The sequence below is a fragment of the Atta cephalotes genome (assembly GCF_000143395.1).
Source record: "Atta cephalotes unplaced genomic scaffold scaffold00002, whole genome shotgun sequence".
Taxonomy (NCBI): domain Eukaryota; kingdom Metazoa; phylum Arthropoda; class Insecta; order Hymenoptera; family Formicidae; genus Atta; species Atta cephalotes.
The window spans coordinates 12467408-12488558 of NW_012130066.1; the positions used below are offsets into that span (position 1 = coordinate 12467408).

General features: G+C 38.8%; 1 protein-coding gene across 1 annotated transcript in view; it reads left to right on the plus strand.

Annotated features, from left to right (window-relative positions):
* Nucleotides 1-20812, plus strand: part of LOC105622176 (glutamate-gated chloride channel) — a 419590-nt gene extending 398778 nt beyond the window's left edge. The window contains exons 11-12 of the mRNA XM_012203609.1: nucleotides 19840-20007; nucleotides 20340-20812. Coding sequence (XP_012058999.1) covers nucleotides 19840-19971 — 132 coding nt within the window. The 3' untranslated portion in view covers nucleotides 19972-20007; nucleotides 20340-20812. The remainder of the gene's footprint in view (nucleotides 1-19839; nucleotides 20008-20339) is intronic.
* Nucleotides 20813-21151: the final 339 nt, after the last annotated feature.

The window sequence follows — 21151 nt, forward strand, 5'->3', positions numbered from 1 at the left end:
TTTTTTAAAAAGGGTAGAGAAGGAAAAGAACTATACTATAGTATATATATATATATATATATATATATAACTAAATATATAATAAATATATATAAATATATATTTTAATTTTTTATGTTGTTATTTTTGCTATTCTTATACAAAAAATTCAATTATTCAGAAACAATATTTACATTTTTATATTACAATTAAATATAATTTATATTTTTATGTTTTCATATTTTTACATTAAATCATTCAATAAAATTCTAATAAAAATATTTTTTTGCAAAAGAGAGATATTTATATTTTATTATTTACAAAAAACTTAAATTCAAATCTTTTCTTACATAATACTTAAATACGCAAATAGGAAAACTCGCGAGTTAAAAAAAATATAAATGAGAGAAAAAAAAAGAAGAAGAAGTCGTTATTCTCTCCTGAAATCATACGGAAGGGAATAGCGATTATTAATAAATTTGCGTTTTACCAATATCGGCGCGCACGTCTTTGTTTCGTTTCGTGTTACGATTTCGTGAAAACGGTGCGCCGGATTGCGCTAAAACTCAAATTTATTGCTGCCTTTCTTTCTTCTTCTTCTTCTTCTTCTTCCTCTTTCTCTTTCATTATCCATTATTAATTTCCTAATAAAATTCATAAATCGAAAGTACTTATATATAATTTAATGTTATTCCTTTAACTTTACAAATCTGGTGTCGGCTACCTTCCGGTATACAAACGACGAATTTCGGGACACGGACGACTCGTTATAAAACTACCCCGTCCGTAGCTCTCGAATTTGTCCGTCATATCGCCCAGAAAATTCCCCGTACGCGGCTCATACTCATTCGGTTCGTAAATGCTCTGCTTATGTAAATACGAGGTATGTTCAAAAAAAAAGGTGACTTTTTATTTTTCTCGAAAAATATTTATTTATTCATCACTATTTTGTCCTCTTCAAAGTAATCCCCCTCAGATATTATACACTTGTGCCAGCGCTTTTTCCAATCCTCGAAGCACTTCTGATATGCGCTTTTTGGCTCTTCATAGCCTTGAGCTCTTCCAGCGATGTGGTCTTTATCTCTTCAATCGTAGCAAATCTCCGTCCTTTCATGGGTCTTTTCAGTTTTGGGAACAAGAGAAAGTCATAGGGAGCCAAGTCCGGTGAATACGGTGTTGTTTTTGGCCAAAAAAATCACGAACAAGTAACGACGTGTGAGCTGGCACATTATCATGGTGCAATATTCATGACTGGTTGTTCCGGGCGTTTTTTTCATATTGCTTCACGCAAACGGCGCATAACTTGAAGGTAATATTCCTTATTGACTGTATGACTTTGTGGCAAAAACTCACGATGCACCGCGCCATTGTAATCGAAGAAAACAGTGAGCAAAATCTTCACATTTGACCTAACTTGGCGTTTTTTTTTGGTCTTTTTTTTGGCTCTTCTAGCCGCTTCCATTGGGATGATTGGGCTTTGGTTTTGACGTCATAACCATATACCGGTGTTTCATCACCAGTTATGATCCTTTTGAGCAAATCTGGATCGTCGTTGACGTCATTCAACAGCTCCTGAGCGATGCTTATGCGACAGTTCTTTTGGTCAAAATTTAGCAATTTCGGAACTTCGCTGCCACACGTTTCATGCCCAAAATATCCGAAAAAATTGCAAGGCATGAGCCAACCGATATGCTGACATCAGCAACTTCTCTAATAGTCATTCGACGATTCTCCATAACAATTTTCTTCACTTCTTCAACGTTTTCATCGGTTGTTGACATGCTGGGGCATCCAGGGCGGGCATCTTCAACATCTCGGCCTTCTGTGAAGAGCTTGCACCACTTATAAACATTTTTTTGCTCAAAGTAGACTCGCCAAATGCCGCAGTCAACATTTTAAATATGTTAGAGCACTTCATTTTATTTTTCACACAAAATTTAATATAGATTCTTTGATCCATTTGATTTTTTTCGATAGCAAAAAATCGCCAAGTATACTAAACACGTCTAACCTTTATATCTGTGAAAAACAAACTAAACATGCAAAACAGCTGATAATCTCAACATATATTGGGGACATGTGTACCAACATAATGAAAAAAAATTCGAAAATTGAATGTATGTAGCCCGCGAAATTTGAAAAGTCACCTTTTTTTTGAACACACCTCATACAGAAGTCTGTATCACAATATAAAATGCAACTATCTAATTTCTTTAAATATTTGTATAATATCAATCGTGCTTGTGACGCTGTCCATGCTGCGATTACATGATTGGTTTGCGGAGAAGGCGCTACCGTCTCTTCGCGTAGTCGCCAACATATATTATCTCGTCATTGATAGGTAATTATTGATTATTTCGTGCTCCGAACTCGTGAGCAATATTGCCAAATTCGTATTTTTTTACGATCTCTGTATTAGGCAAATTGATTCGTTGGCCGAATTTACCCCAAAAAGAATTCAAACAGAACTTCGCGACGGAACGTAAATCAGGATTTCGAACGATATTATTTCTATCGAGAACAATACTCGTTTCTTCGTATTCCCGAAGGTACTGTTCCTAACTCTCGTCATCCTGGCATTCGTTTAACCATCCGCTAGCTTCCTGCTTTATTTTCAAAAAACTATTGATATATTCGACAAACAAACTTGCCTCGTACAAGAATCGAACCGTGTGACTCTAAATTGCCATATTTAGCTCACATTCGTCACGAGATAACCTTTCTCGAGGGTTTTGCGTAATTCACAGGATACCTATTCATCTACGAATTCACGATCGGCGGGAAGCATGAGTGCACTCAGCCTGCGAGAACGTTTCGCAGCAACTACGACACAGCCCGAACAACAATTTGCCTTGTACGAAAGTACAGGGTGAAAGAGATCGCGTGGAAGAAGTACTGTGCACCGAATGATATCCTCGACAGAATCAAAATTAAAATTTGGAGTTACGCCAATTAATTCCGAATATTGTTCTCTGATATAAATTATAGGTTGGCCTAATGGAAAAGTATCCGTTTTCAATACATATGAATATAGAGAACACACGTAACATATTTTCTCTGTAACTTCATCGGATTATAATATTTTTCGTACGGCCACCAATGAACGCCTCGCGAGGGTCGAGAAGAGGATTAATTATCAGGTGTACAACTTTGCTTCCGCCGTTTTCTTATAGATGGCTTTAGCGGTAAGTGGTGGTCGAAATAAATAGATCATAAACGTCATACAATAAACTTGGGCATCTGTCAACATAACCCATAAAAACATTAGTCGATTTGTGTCTGCATCATAAAGTTATTCTCGATTGAAAATGTCAGTTTACGAGCCAAATTCTCGTCATTTGCGGGAGATTTTAATTTTTTGCTTCAATATGAAGAAATCTGCGGCTGAGGCTCATCGAATGCTCTCAAATATTCATGGTGAGGCCGCTATTAGTGAAAGAACGTGTCGTGAGTGGTTTCAACGCTTCAAGAACGGTGATTTTGACGTCCAAGGTCATGCTCTGTATTTGGTGGGACCAGCTCGGCGTAGTGTATTATGAACTGTTAAAACCGACTGAAACAGTCACAGGCGATCGGTCGAACGCAATTGATGCGTTTGAGCCGAGCATTGAAAGACAAACGGCCGTAATACAACGAGAGACACGATAAAGTGATTTTGCAGCATGACAATGCTCGACCCTATGTTGCGAAAGTGATCAAGACATACTTGGAAATGTTGAAATGGGAAGTCCTACCCCACCCGTATTCTCCAGACGTTGCTCCCTCTGACTATCACTTGTTTCGATCAATGGCACACGGCCTGGCTGACAAGCACTTCCGATCTTATGAAGAAGTAAAAAATTGGATCGATTCGTGAATAGCCTCAAAAGATGACCAGTTTTTTCGACGCGGGATTCATACCCGAAAGATGGAAGAAAGTAGTAGCCAGCGATGGACAGTACTTTGAATCATAAATGTATAACCAGTTTTTTACAATAAAGGCTCGAATTTCAGAAAAAAAACGGCGGAAGCAAAGTTGTACACCTAATAGTTTTGAGCGTCTAGTTATGCCCACATTTCTGATCAATCTCCACACGTTGAGTTCATATCGAATCTCATCAAATATGAATGCGCAATTATTTCCTAATGTCACGTGAGCACTCTGGATCACTTTGTTCTTCGTCAGTTTTTCCTCGACGTACAGAAAACTTTCGTACGGTGTGTACAGATCCTGTTGCTGTATGTATTCTTATTTCGTCGCTATACCCGAACGTTGTGTTGGCGAACGGACTGTACGTGTGAATCTCAATCTTGACGATGTAATCGTCGAAGATTGACTCGTCTTTAATGTTTAGGATATCAGTTATCTCTAATGTTGCGCACCACGTATCCAAAGACTTTAAAAATGTAACGTTTGATACGCTAAGCTTCTTCTTCTATCTGATGCAGCTGGATGAGCGAGTGTTATCGAATTGACGTGGCCTTGTAAAAAATGCGTTATCTCTCTGCATACGCTCTGTTCCGTTCAGCACGAGCATCTCACGCTCACATTATCACTGTCGCCGTCGTACGTACAATCTAACGGTGATATCTTCTCCGCGAAAATCGAGCAATCCGTTCTGGTCGATGATACGTATCGTTAGATCCATAATGCTCTGTACGTCGGCAGGTAAATGATCTGCGTCGGCCTCTCCGATATCTTATATCCTGGAGGCATGCTCGGCGAAAATTCGTGTATCTTGTGCGCGCTTTTGCCGTTGCTGTACGCAGCACGGCAAACCCGTGATCACGTTACACTCTACGCGGATAACATTTACATTCATTATGTTGATCGACACGTCCGATTCGTGTCATCTTCGCGGCCGCAGTATACGCTTCGACGAGAATCCCAGCAGCGACTCAATACTGTTGAGCTTGCCAAAGTTTATTGCACATCTAATCTCGCATCTCTTGTGTTGTAGTTTGCGCAGAGCGTAATCGGATATTCTGCATCATTATCATCATCGGTGTCATTGTTGTTATTGTCATCATGCACTACGTCAACGGTTTCAAACGCGTCGTGATGTGGACGTTTCCGTCGCGCGTTTCAAAAATTCATTTATGTCTCACACTTCTATGTCTCGCATATGAACCTTCGGGAATTGTAATTTCCATGTCGTCTTTGGTGAAATAAAATTTGTTGTTCGATTCATTCACGTTCGATATTATGTGATAAGTCTCAAAAATCGCCAGATCGAGCTCGTAATCTCCATCACTCAAATTTATAGCGGGAAAGTAATTCGCTGCGAGAACGGTGCTCTTCTCGCTTAGTGTAAGCGTCAATGACATGACGGAAAAAGCGTTCGACTAATACTAAGATTTCACAGCATCTCGTCGAGCTTTTTAAATTCACGCGCGTCTACCGTTTGTAGAAACCGCAGACATATCTGTCTACAGAAATTCTGATTATACGTCTGATAGGACGTGCGATTGTACTCTACCGTCATAACACCCGAAATATCGGAACAGTTCCTTGGACAGTCGAAACTATCAAAGTACACGACGCGGTTGTTTCTCTTGCTACCCAGTGAATATCAGGCTCCGTCGCATCGTCCAGATTTACGATATCGCTTTCGTTTTGATGCGCGCCACTCGTTGGTAACGTTACACATGAAAAATGCCTCTAAAGTATGGTACGCGCATATGATACGTTTCGCGAGATCATTCACTTGCACAATGATAGTTGCCAAATGGCATTGATAGTTGCTAGACGGCATTTTTATTGTCTTTTCGGCATTTTTTTTTCTTTACAGCTACACCCTGTCCATGTTTGTACTGGCCGAGATACACAGTCCGCGTCCGTATTTGTACGGAGCGAGATACAATCCGCGAGATACAAACCCTGCTCCATCGTGCGATCGTGACGTTGCAGCTCTTCGAGCTGACGTCGCGCGACTTTGCTGTTTTTACCGCTTTCGCCACGCTGGTCGCTCCGCCGATCAAGGATCCGAGCGCGCCTGACATTGGCAGAAACGATAACGCAGATCCGCCTAGTTTCGTTGTTGGAAGTCCACTTTTTCGTCGCCATTTTTCTCATCGTTTTTTTCTTCGATTTCATGCCCGATCTTGATCTTGGCTTTCATCGCTGCCCAGACAGCAGCTGCGGCAGCTCTCTCACTCAGAGCCGAATCTCTCGCAATGACGCGTCCTAGCGCTTTATCGGCGAGTACCTTGTCGGCGTATCTATCGGTGAGATCGTTGCTCCGAGAATACAATGTCGTTCTCGGCACGCCGCGTCCAGCGGATTTATGCCCTCGTCACCTCTGTCTAGTCGTTTCATAAGCCGAATGCCCGGGCCGTAAAACTGGTAGCCCGGAATATGTAACTCGAAAAGAATCGCTCGATTCAGCAGACCGTTGCGCGACGCTGACATTCGCTAGAGTCCTTTATCTTCGGTGCGGGGCCGTCGATGTGCATCCGCTGCCACGGCTGATTGTAGTGCTCGCAGCGACGATAGGTTCGAACCTCCGAATCTGTCTTCATGTATTCTGGAAGGTTGTCCCAGACATGTTCGATGTTGCCGTACACGCGTAAGAGTACGACCTTCGGTATATATTGCAGTTGCTCGACGCTCAAGTCTCGAATATCAGAAGGATGACACAGCGCGAGATACATTTCGCTGCGCAATTCGCGCACTTTTAAATAGTCATTCGAGTTGATCCTATTCAAACAGGATTGTACCAACTTGAAACACGTTTACAACGATCACGTGAATCGACATGTCATATGATGAATTTTGTTTGTTGTGTCGCGACTGTTGGCAAAAAAAATATGGATTTTTAGTGATAGACAAGGACAGTGCGCTTAAAGACAAGAGATACAGAAAGGGATTTAATGAGTTCGATACTGTAACGTGACTAGTCATTGTCTTCGTCAGAGAAAATGGCTGATGTGCGCGTGCATGAAAAAAAGAGAGATTAAGAAGACGAGCGAGTCGATCCGCAAGAAATATCGCGCTGTAAAAGCCGGTATCGAGAGGAATCGAGGAGGACATAACATTGAACAAACATTTTAAGGCTATTATCAAACTTCTGCAGATTGTTGACAGCCCCATGCGCACGATAAAGAGACAGTCGCGCGACGATGATGCAGCGTCTGCCTTCAAACGTGAGAGAAAAGAAGAGGAGGAGAAAGAGGAAGGAGAGAAAGCGAGCGAGACTTTCGAGCGTTCCTGCGTAAATCTGATGATCGATTGCACGATCGTGTACAGCCGATAACCTCCACGCGCGTATCAAAATCGTATCGACAATAGAGTCATTGTACAATGTTTTCGAAACGACGGAAAACTCGCTAGCGACGAAGATTCAAAATCAGCTGCAAACGTCGGAAGGTCGAGAGGCATTACGAGCCGGCTTGGGCCGCTGAGTCAAAAGTACGTCGAGGCTGTCCTGAGGGGAACGCGACATAAACAGAAGAGCAATGTAAATTATGTTACGGCATTTATCTACACAAAAATTGATGTTTGGCAATAAATGTTTCGACGTGGATGATGCGGACAACATAATTATCGATGGTGATGTACGATCTGTCGGTACACCTAGTCTTTACGAGTTAATTTTCCCGGGAATTCCTGACGATCTCCTCTATACGGAAGACAATATGAACAAGTACAAGAGCATGCTACTAGCGATGAATGCGCACAAACACAAGCATTGCAGGGCCGATTATTGAGCAATAGAGGATACAAATACAAATACGTAATCGCGCCGTCGATCACACCCAAGAAACAGAAGAAGAAATCTGGAAAGGGATTACCTCATGTAATGATATTGAATGACAACGTAATTGATTACGTGCACTGGGATGATCCCAACGAGCTGGTGGATCGTCTACGATTGCTCGACGCTTCGCACCGAGCGGGCAACAACGCTCACGACAACGAGATGCTGTCGATCATCGAGGAACTTCGCGAAGCCGGTCTTATTATAAATTAAATCCATGAAACGTATCCATGAAACGAATCAGTCGAGTGGTATCAGTGAGAAAAAAAAATTCTTTTGGTCTGTGTATTACGCGTTGAATCATGAAAAAGAGATCCAGTGAAAAGAGAAAAATTAGCTCCGAGAGACGTTGACTCGTTGAGGAATTGCATGCTCCGGCGAGAAGAAATTTTCCGCGAAGGCACGTCATAGTTCGAGGATACGACGATCTCTAGCAGACTGATATCATCGAGATGCGTCCGTACTCAGGCTTCAACAAAGGTCATCACTACATACTCACCGTCATCGATGTATTGAGCAAATACGCATGAACCGTACCGCTCAAGAGCAAAGGTGGAAGCGAGACGACTCACGCAATCGCTAAGATCATTCGAGAGAATGGAAGATGTCCGAAAAATTTACAAACGGATATGGAAAGAATTTTACAACGTCGATTTGTAGAAAAATCTTGAAAAAACATGACGTTAATCACTATTCCACGTATTCGACATTGAAAGCGTCAATAGTTGAGCGGTTCAACCGCACGCTCAAAAACGACATGTGGAAAATATTTACGCTCAACGGCAATTACAAGTGGATCGACGAGCTGCCGCGTCTCGTGTCAGATTACAACGCACGCAAGTATCGGACTATCGACATGCGACCTGTCGACGTAACTCCCACGATCGCTGAAAGACTCTTGAACATGGTGTACAGCGCGATAAAGATTGCTAGTCCATCAAAATTTAAAGTGGGCGATTCGGTACGCATGAACAAGTACAAGACGATTTTTGAAAAGAGTTACACATCAAATTGGACCACCGAGATGTTTACAATCGTTAAGATGCAGCGTACCAATCCCGTAAGCTATCTCAAGGAAAATCCGTCGCTGGAGCGTTTTACGAACATGAGTTGCATCGCGCTACTTATCCGTGTATCTCGTAGAAAAACTACTGCGCCGGAAAGGAGATAAATACGTCAAGTGGCTGAGATTCGATGGATCGCACAATTCATGGATACACAAAAACAATGTTATTTGATAAAATTTTGATTCACATATTTTATTTCTACATATAAAAAATATATCAATATAAATATATAAACGTATTTTTTTTTATTATCCTTTCCATCTTTGTTTTGGAGTATACAGATATAAATGTACGATACATGAAATGAAAAATAATAGTAATATATAATAAATGGTACTACATAAAACATAATAATACTTATATAAATGTAAAAAAATATGCATTACGTGTAAATTAAAATAGTAATACATAATAGTATAATAATACGCATAAATGATAAAAAATATGGGATATATAATATAAAATGTAAAATTGAAATATTAGTAGTATATAAATAAAAATTAGTAGTATATAAATATTAAAAACATACGATATGTATTATATGAAAGTATAATAATCGTAATACTAATAATAATAATAAATGCTATTACATAAAAACATGCTAATAATTCTTGTATAAATGTGAAAAAAAGTTTAAATTACAATAAGTAATATATAATAGTAACATATATTACAAAGGCCAATGCCCCCACGGTAACGTCTCCGTTGAGTCCAGACGTATCGTTTGTCGTCGTATGGGCTCAGAGCGATTTTCGATTTGGATATCGTGTACACCTCGTGTAATTTAGATCATACACGATTGACGGCGAGTCATTTCGATCTCTTCAAACACCCCGTGTAATCATCGAACGTTATCGTTCGCGTTATGACGTTATTCCTTATTCCTTTCGCCTTTTTAGTGTCCTTCTTGCCGTCCACTCTTACCGCGTACATCTTCGCTCTCAGTCCAACGAATTCGATCATTATCGCACCATTATTTTCCTTCATCAGGCCGGATATTTTTTTGTTCACGAGAGGCATACTGTACACGTTGTCTGCCGAATAATCATTCGTGTCAAATCGATATCTAGCGATATCGCGTTTCATATTCTTGTAAACATCGTCGCATTCTATATGGTAAATGAGACTGTCGGTGTACATGATCTTGAATTTGTCGCGATACATCGGTGACATGTACTCGTGGTGAAATTCGTACAAGCAGACTTTCGATATGTCGAGTATACACATACCCATGTAAATTGTTGAACTTTACCTCGAGTTTGCGCATTTCGACGGCGATCAAATTTTCCACAAACATACTGTGAAAATTCGGTTTCGCGATCATTGCCTCCGCGCCGTACCATTTTGTTATTAATTTTACGTGATTGCGCACATTCTCCATGGTCTTACCGCGTTCATTAGTTTATACAAATTTTTTTCGAAATCGTTTTTTGCACGCGTTCTAAATTGTATATTGAGTTCAATGTAATCGCGGAACCATGGAGATTGAACAAATTGTAGCACCCGGTGGATCTTTGTTACGCGAAGACCGTGACGAGTACATTGCTGCAGATTGCGATAGTAGATGACGTAACGCTGCTTATCATATAACGTCGCTAGAAGTTTATCTTCACGCTTGCCGAGCGGTTTATCGCGTGTTGAGCAGAAAAGTAGGTCAATGTGTCGGTCGTATAGATGCGGATACTCGAGAATATAATCAGATGGATGAATCCGGAGCGATCGCGCTCACGTCAAAGTCCACAGCGTCTTCGAACCATTAAAATTCGGCGTACAGCAAAGATTGACATATCGCCCATCCGTACAGATTATTCACATCGTAATACATCAAGTACGACGGTTTCGATGGATCAAACGAATCCGTGTACTTGTTATTAGCCTGTGCGTATCTGTTGAAACATTGAGACCGTCGCATATACTGCGCTCGATGAACGTGATCATATCAATGTCGGTGAGCAATGAATCTTACGTACGTATGTTTCAGCATGGCGTCCCATGTGAAACACGACAATGTATAATAATGCGCGACAATGTATAATAAATCGAAACAGTAATTTGCGATGTAACTATTGCGGAAATTTTCGAAAATATCGGCTAATAACAAGACATCAGTTTTCAAATCACTGTACTCACCAAACGTTCGGATGGAGAATCACTGCCATACATTCACAGCGTGAGCGTAATCGCTCTCGGATACGGTATCGCCTGTCAACGAACTGAAAAATAATTCGCGCGGTGATAAGCGGGTGTCCTACAATTTTTCGACACACTCAATGTACTCGTATGGAAAGACACCTTTTCGTGTGTGAGAAAATCGAAATCCTCCGCGCTGAGCTTGCAAAATTCGGAACGTACAATTTTTAATTTATCTTTGTCGAGATACAACGCCAATTTATCAAGGCTTGCATTTAGAAATTTGAAAGAATCAATGAATCTTATTGGGAGTACAAATTAATTCGGTCCGTTTTTTTGTGCATTTGTTTTAAAACAAAATGAATGAACAGATCAATTAAAGTATTGTATCCATCGCTGCCTACTCCTTTTTCCTATTTCTCAGGCCATTTTCGAATTTCATCTCGAAAAAATGACTCGTCTTTGGAGGCGATCCAATTTTGGAGCCAATTTTCGATTTCTGCGAAAGAAGTGAACCGGTGACTTGCCAAATCGTGCTGCATCCTTCGGAACAAGTAATCAGAAGAAGCAATGTCCGGAGAATACGGAGGTTACGATAAAACATCCCATTTGAGCGTTTCCAAATATTTTTTTATGACTTTAGCGATATGCAGCCGAGCGTTATCATGAAGAAGAATAACTTTATCATGTCTTTGCTCGTATTCCGTTTTTCTTCGCAATGCACGGCTCAAACGAATCAATTGTAGCCGATATCGATCGCCCGTAATGGAATCGCCAGATTTCAGTAACTTATGGTAAACAAGACCCTTTTGGTCCCACCAGATATAGAGCATGATCTTCGAACCGAATATTTGGCCGTAGTTGATGTTGAAATCGATGGCAACGATTGACCAGGCTTAGCGTAGTATTTTTTCTTCTTGGAGTTGTCGTAGGATATCAACTTCTCATCTCCAGTCACGATGCAAAAAAACCTTTTCTCTGTTATCTTTGAATCAGCTGTTCGCAAGTAAAAAATCGCCTTTCAACGTGTAAGGCACCCAATTTTCTTGTTTTTGAATCATTCTCATGGCTCTCAATCGTACAGAAACGGCTTGTTGAGTTACCCCCAATGATTCTGTCGCTCCTTTTGCGTTTGACTCTGATTTTCTTCGAGTAATGCCTCTAATTCTTTGTCTTCGAATTTTTTTGGCTGTCCAGAGCGAGACTTGTCTTCAACGCTGAAATCTCCATCCTTGAAACGTCGAAACCATTCCCTACATGATTTATCAGTTGGAGCAGTGTTACCATAAACTTCGACAAGCATTCGATGGGCCGCACTTTTCTTCTAATTAAAACAGAAAATCAAAACCTCCCATAAATGCTGCTTGGTTAACACAAAATTCGACATTTCAAACACAGTAAAAGTCAAGGTTTTTATATGATGAAACTCAAAGTGATAAACTGAATATTATTAACAAATGTTTAACCTCTCTGAAACCACTAAAATCAGCTGTCACTATGAACCATTCACAACAGCTGGAGCAATCTTTAGGGAAACGGATCGAACTAATTTGTACTCCCAATAATTTTACACCATTTTTCTGAAAAATTCTTTTCATTTTTATTTTTGATATTATCGACATGTTTAGTGAATGAAATATATTTTTCCTTCGTTATCGGTAATACATCTACATGTCTATCATACGCAGTAGTAATTTCCTTAATTATAAAATGAGCATAATCCGATAAATTGTGAAATACGATCGGAATATAGAACAAATTCTTATAATTTAAGTTACAATTTGATTTGCGCTGGACCATGGTATCTACCAATGAGATGACAATGATCGCGGACTTGCGTACCGTCCGGCGAACAGTTTCTCGCAGATGACAATTCATCGCGCTACAGTATGCCTCCCATTGCTATTTAGACAACATTTTCATGGGCACATTGGCAGATACGATTTTTTTCACGCGATACGCCAAATCGTTAAGTTGTTGCGCGAACCACGTTATACAACCTTCATCGCGACGGAAGTAAAAGTACGACGATAATGTGTCGTATGCGCATCGCACATAGTATCCTATACTAAATACTTCGTGCTGTTGATATGTATACGATGACGCATCTTCCCTGTCAGGATGATTTTGTTTTCCGTAGAATGCACTCCAAGACAGCGCAAACGATGAATGGGACGCGCTCCTTATTGCAGTGGTTCCCAAATTCGAGTCACTTATCGTCCTCGACAGTCTGATCGCGCAGTCGTTGATCTTCCGACAATCCAATGCGTGCGACTGCAATTTTTCGTTCGTACTGAAGTAATGAAGACTCCTGTAAATAATAGAGAAATCATTTTTCATTATTTTTTTTTACTGTTTTTTCATTGACTTTTCTTATTATACTTACCGATCGCAGAAAAATTTCTTGTCCTTTTTTCCACAATCTGCGAACTCACAAGACGCGATAGATTTTTTATCCACGCAAAGTGTCTAATGCTGTCGTTGTGTGAATCTTGTAGATACAAGAGATTGACATTTCTCTTTCTTGTTATCGGTGAGCCGCAGATGAAGGACTTATTTATTCTCGATGCCGTACACGTTGATCGACTCTGCGTTCAACTGTTCGAATTTAGAAATGTCTTTTAAAGTCATTGGAAATTCAATGTTTGTAAGATTCAATACTGTCGTAATAATGCGGATAGGATTCCCGCTCCGTATACTTTTTAGCTGGGTACAGAGCGGCGACCACCGACGCGAAGCACGCATTGTCCGTCATATGAATACTGATCACTGCTCGTTTCGTCGCTATTTCTCGTGGCACTTTGATACGACATCCCGCGCATAGGATTTAATTTGTTCACATTGATAGTCAAATTCAATATATGTGACAATGTCCACCCGCTGTCACATTCTTGGAACTCTTCGAGTGATGCTAGGATAGGCTCGATGTGTTGCTCGTATCACTCGCGCAAATCAGTATATCGATCTATCTCGCTGTTCTTTGTAATTATGCTCTTATTAGCACATTTATCCTTCGTCGCGAACTCACTGTTGAACGCGGTACTTTTATACTACACGTCTTTCTACAGCGTCTCGCACTCGCTCTAGAACTACATTGCTAGCGTCTTTTAAAAACCGCCGCGGCTCGATTAGAATTTATCGCATCTGTCATGTACGAACGCGTATCGATCTCTCGCTAGACAAGAGATTGTTCGTTGCTATTCGCGTACTCACCACTCGCGTACTTGCCACCAATATGCACGAAACGTCGCTCCAATTGCGATTTTGCACTCGCAAGTGGAGCACTTCGCCACCGCGGATTGTCTGTGTCCAACGGCCAGGCGCGGACGCTTGGCATGACAAAGTTCTTCGAGCTGCTCGTCGCATCGTTGCAGCCACGCTTATATATTCCATTTGTAACTTCTTTGTCCCTTTATCTATCATCCCAATTGGATCGCAGTAGTGACGACGTGTCACCGATCTCTTCTTAGAAAAAAATATCGTTATCGATGTTTCTCTCTTAACGCATCGTGACATGTCACCGATCTCACGGTTCTTCCTAGATAAATATCTTTATTGATGCTTCTGATCTTGAAAGAAAGAACTGTGAGAACACAATGATGTGTCCACCAGACAAAACATCTTGTTCGCGTTATAGTACCGTGGCGCATTTTGGAGTGGACGCGGAGTCTGCGACCGCGGCGGCGGTCCGAAAACGCATTTTGGAGTGAACGCAGCGACGGCGGCGGCGACGGCGGCGGAGGGATGACGGCGGCAACGGCGAGATGTGAGGTGACGACCCCAGTGATGTCAACATTACGTATCATTATAAACATCGATAGCGTCCCCCTCCCTTACCCCCGCGCCTACGAGTACCTCCCCGCTCCCCATCCTCCCCTCTAGCCCCACATGGGTTAGAACTCGCCTTGTTATACTACTGAAATCCGCTGTCCAGAAACATCCGACACGGCTTAAGCATGCTGCCATCGTGAGTATTAACACAGTGGATAATAAAATGTCTCCGCTATCATCCAATGCTACCAAAGCCGACTGGCGTTGACTGACTTAAATACTTCGGTCTTGCTCGCATCCGCATCAGCGGAGTCTAAATGAAGCAGCGTGTTATGCTTCGCGCAATATACTTTGCACTGACTCGAAGAACACTTGCCCAAAGTATCAGCCATGAATCGCAAGCAATTGCATATCTTGCAACTACGAATTTCTGAAATCCTTTGCGAGATCGATAGCGCTAGAAAGTTCTTGCAATGATATAAAGAGTGCTTGGCTTGACAATAATGGCATTTAGTCTTGACAGTAGCGGCATACGATGTTTGAGGCTTACTGTTTGCCTTGTTTAGCGCGCCGGTACTCCTTGCACGAGTGTTCGACTTATCTGTAGTTTCAAGAGTGTATCATTGATAATTGGATAATAAAAATCGAAAAACTTCAAAATTGGCAATTTGATGTCCGTCAGAGACAATTGCCAATCTCGCAAAATGACTGTGTCTAGCTTAAAATATGAACGAGAAGATCGTTCCAGTAAATGATGGGGCATTTTAATGCCTAAAAGGCACGTAAATGCTTAGATGAGTTGTCCATGATTTTTCTTAGTTCCACAGAGCTCTCTCTCGTCATGGAAGACAAATCGATGAACGCACGTAGTTCTGCACGCTTGTACCGCCGGCGGAGGAGATCCCAAGTGATCGCGTAGTTCGCGTCGAAAATTTCTATTGAACTGACTATATTGCCAGCAGCGTCAGTAAGTGCGGAAATACTGGAATTTTTGCACATTGCTAAATAATGCATTAGCGTGTATTACAGAGTTGAATGAGTCGAAGAACGGAAGTCACTCGTATTTGCCTAAGAATGTGAAAAAATTAAGTTTCGGCAGGAGCATGTAAATATAATTTTCGTTCGCGTCGCGAGCACTTGAAGTAAAGTATCCACTCAATATTTCTCGTACGAAGAAATAGGATTACAATCAATAAAAGAGGGATTTCAAATCTATCGTCAAATTAACTGGTAATTACATATAAGTAGTCAGTTTCGACTCAAACACGGTTGTAAGAGAATACGAGTATTATAACCGCATACCTAAACGGAAGTTGTAAAATCAAAGTAAATGCCATCTTATTTATTACAATATATTCGCAAACATATTTGTCAACTTTATTTCTGCCTAAGGAGCAAAAGTTATACTGGTTACGACAAAAAAATGAAACATTTTCAAAGAAAGATACATCCATAAGTTAACGCCGAGACAACACAACCTGATGAAAAAAAGAAAATCTTATTCCGTCGCGATTATAATATAAGCTACATTCAAATAATGGAGAAAGTAATGAAAGATAGATGCGCATGTAAATCAATGCGTCTATCATCGATGTAATTAGATGTACAACTTTGCTTCCGCCGTTTTTTTTCCGAAATTCGAGGCTTTATTGTAAAAAACTGGTTATACATTTATGATTCAAAGTAATGTCCATCGTTGGCCACTACTTTCTCCCATCTTTCGGGTAGCGTACGAATCCCGCGTCGAAAAAATTGGTCATCTTTTGAGGCTACCCACGAATCGATTCAATTTTTTACTTCTTCATAAGAAGTGCTGGTCAGCCAGGCTATTGATCGAAACAAGTGATAGTCAGAGGGAGCAACGTCTGGAGAATACGGCGGATGGGGTAGGACTTCCCATTTCAAGTATGTCTTGATCACTTTCGCAACATGGGGTCGAGCATTGTCATGCTGCAAAATCACTTTATCGTGTCTCTCGTGTATTGCGACCGTTTGTCTTTCAATGCTCGGCTCAATCAATTGCGTTCGATACCGATCGCCTGTGATTGTTTCAATCGGTTTTAACAGTTCATAATACACTACGCCGAGCTGGTCCCACCAAATACAGAGCATGACCTTGGACGTCAAAATCACCGTTCTTGAAGCGTTGAATCCACTCACGACACGTTCTTTCACTAATAGCGGCCTCACCATAAGTATTTGAGAGCATTCGATGAACCTCAGCCGTAGATTTCTTCATATTAAAGCAAAAAATTAAAACCTCCCGCAAATGACGAGAATTTGGCTCGTAAACTGACATTTTCAATCGAGAATAACTTTATGATGCAGACACAAATCGACTAATATTTCTATGGGGTTATGTTGACAGATGCCCAAGTTTATTGTATGACGTCTATGATCTATTTATTTCGACCACTTACCGCTAAAGCCATCTATAGGAAAACGGCGGAACCAAAGTTGTACACCTAATATTTTTATTTTTGTTGATTGCGTTCTCATATTTGTGTTATTCTTATTGCATTCTGACCTCACATTCGATAATGAAATCTCTTTGTAATCACATCGTTTGTAACAGACCATCGTTAATCTGGTTTTAATGTAAATTTTTAGAGAATTTGACTTATATAATTTTAAATTTTAATCATATTTAAACATATACACTTTATCATATTTAAACATATACATCTTAGTCTATTGACTCAATTTTAGTGAAATACATCTAATATCGTCAGTTTATGTATATCCGACAAAATAACAGACAATATAACAGACAACATAGAAGTTTTCCATTATTGACAACAGTTTAACAATGATTTGACGACTTGACGAGTAAAAACATTATTTTATATCTTTATGACTATCAACATTTTTATATTGAAGAGGACCCTATACTAGGATCAAAACGTTTGTGTTTAAATTTTTAATATATGTATTATTACACGAATATCTAGTGTTGGCTCACAAGCATTTCCTTACATTATCATTCGGTCTTAAGAAATCATACGTGAACCAATCAGAGGGCCGTATTAATGTCTTAAGACATTAAGATGGTCTCAAAATAAGAAGACTATAAATACTAGCCATAGTCAGGTCTTATATTCAAGACCATCTTAAATACAATCTTAAGATAAAAAAAATCGATTTCTTTTTTTTTTCATTTTCTTGTAATTTGAAATCGTAAAAATGTACTTCGAAAATCTTGAGATGAAATTCGTCAAACCGATCTACAAAGGTTTAAAGAACGCAGCGCCCATATGATACGAGATTACATCCTGCAGACGGATCGTTGCATCAAGTACAAAGGCCATAAAAAGCACATAAAAAACTTAAAATCAAAAATCTAAGCAGTAAGCGAATTGACCAATCACGGTAGAGTATGTAAGAGTAATAACATAAGCAGTAGCAATTCAACATGATTTTCTTATGTCTTACTGTTTTAAGTTTTTTTATGTGGCATGGCCAGTACTCTATGCACTCTGTGTATGTACTCAGGATGATCCTTTGTAAAGATTTGGTTGCGAAAATATCATCCAGGTACGTGCTCTCATGTATCATCTTATCCTTGTTTAATATTGAGTGAGTAATAAGAATAAAACGATATACGCGGGGGCACTCGGGTGATGTTCCCGAACGCAACCTAATCTGTGAAATTTCATTTAAAAAAATTTTCGATATAAGGATTAGTGTGTCCTGGAGTTCTTTGAGGAAGATATTTTATGATGACACTGGTATAGCCGACTAAGGGTAAGTTATTGAAATTATTCACCTCGTAAATGCACGAGAAATTTTAAACAAGTTTTTCGAAACGACTTTTTTCAAATCATGTATTTTTTTTACGAATTATTGGGCGGACTTGTGCTTTGGCACAAATACACTATACATATATTAGGCTATCGTTTGACTCTCCAACTTTTTGATATCTTCAAAATTATTATTTTTCCAGATCACAGGATATAAATATTTTTTAGAAAAATCGAAATATTTTCTTTCAAACGGCGTCATTTTATTAATTTTTTCTCCAATTATTTATTAGAAGGCCGAACGATAACTACATTTGTGAAGAATAAAATAAAAAAAAATTCGTTTGTTTCAGATTACAAGAACGGCAGCAATCACCACGCCCGATGAAAGCAAATTTGTCAAGCATGATCTATGCATTTATTTATTTATAACTTTTATAATTAACAATAAAACGCTTTGTAAAAATTTGAGGTATTATTTCCAATGTAGATAAATGTAAAATACATAACATTAGCTGTTAGATTTAATCATTCTTACAAACTTAATTCCCAAAAATTGTTTTAAGAACGAATAGTCAAAATAGAATACCCTCTTAAATTGTGACAACTTTTCACGCGACATTGTAACTTTTAACATAAAAGCACGAATATCACGAATATGTTTGTGTACATCACGCAAACATGTGACTGATGTGGCTCTATCACGGCCATTACACATTATGTGAGCGTTTTATTCCTACGTTGCACTATGTAATACATAGGTTTTGGAATTAATTTTTATGCACGATATATAGAAGAGTCAGCGATCTAACATTAGATATAAATATTTGTGGTCTCTACCTTACATTAATTTTTATAATACATATAATACATATAATATATATTTTTATACTACATTATGTTATGTTCGAAACCTAAAGCAGGGAGCAGAGATTCTTGCATAAGTCCGACAATAGATATTTTAAGTCTTAAGCCGTAAAGAAATTGAATAATTGTAGTCAAATGCGAGGAGAATAATTGATTGTGATTCGTCCACTTCTTATAGCTTAAAAATCTATTGTAGATCCGTACTAATGCATAACACAGGTATAAAAAATTTAACCAATCAGAGTTTTTTATTTTATGGAAAAGAAAACGCTGGACTTCGATTGGTACATTTTTTATGCATTACATGTTATGCATTATACAAGAGTCTGTGCTCCCTGTCTTATAAGCTTTCTACAATAAGTCATTACCTAAGTTTTAAGTCTTAAACTTAAGAAATGAACCAATCATCGATTATTCTTCTCACATTCTATTGTAATTGGTTAATTTCTTATGATTTAAAACTTAATACTGAGGTAATAGCTTATCGTAGAAAACCCATTAAAGTTTGAAGTTCGATCGCGATAAAAAAAATTTTTTCTCTTGCAGCTAAGAAAAAAGGATCCGCCACATCCGATTAGAGTGGCGAAGACGATCGACGTGATAGCCAGGATCACTTTTCCAGTCGCCTATTTCATGTTCCTCACTTTCTTCTTCATTCACTATAAGGGCACTTCATAGAATATACAACAATCTCCGAGAAGTCTCCTGTCACTGGTATGAGCAACAATGAAACTTTGCAATAGATGTTCATGTCATAGAAACCAAATCTACAGATTCGAATCTTCTCTTAAAATTGAAAATCCAAATAAATAAAGACATAAATAATTTTCAAATAAATAAAGACATAATCATTTGTGTCACAATAAAACAATTATCTGATTTTTTTTGGTAAAGATAAGAATACAACAACACAACACATAATACAAATAAGTATATAGATTCAAAATTTCTGAATCATAAATATTACTTAACTGTAATGAACGAAATCAAATTAGTTGCAATGGATAAATGAAACATTTGAAGTATAAAAACATTTTTTTCTGAAGGGAAAAAGAGTCACTAGTACAAGAATATGCAAAGATGCGACATAAAAGAAAAGGATACCAACGCTGGATCGTCTCCAACCATTCTTCATCTCCTCTCACGTGTGATAGTTCTTGGATGCACTCTTCTATGAAGGAAGTAGCTGATTACGATTGCTTCGCGAGCAACAACCATATACATTTATCTTCATTATTCTTTTCTCTTTCTTACATCTGATAATAGAATATGTCATCAGCGAATGCTTTGGTCAAGCAGAAAGAATGACGCTTAGCTTAGTTAACAATGTGATCAAACGTATTATAATGTAAGATATATTGTAATATCATTACAGACGAACCTCTGTATTCTTAACACTTTTAACTTTTAACTTTTACATTCTTATATGATATGTTTCAAGTTGCCCTAAGTACTAAAAATCTATAATTTACGAAGTGCTGTAGGCTTTCATTACTATCAATACATTTCAGAATGTACTCTTATTTTTCTCCTATTTATTTTCATGTATTTTAAAATTTTTGTTTGCATCGCTTCAACATTCATATATTTGCTATATGATAATAAAATAGCGAAACTTCTTATATCTGACACTAAATGGACTAATTATATTTAACTTATACAACCATATATAGCGACGGCACTTTTAAAAACACTGGTTTAATTTTAAAGTGAGAGATTCGAATATATTCTCTTAAGTTGATGTTATATACATGGTGATAAATTAAAAGGAAATGAAAAAAACATAAAAATATGAAAATTAAGTATAAAAATAACAATCTTTTTAGTGGAAAGATATTGTCAATGATCTCGGGACAGC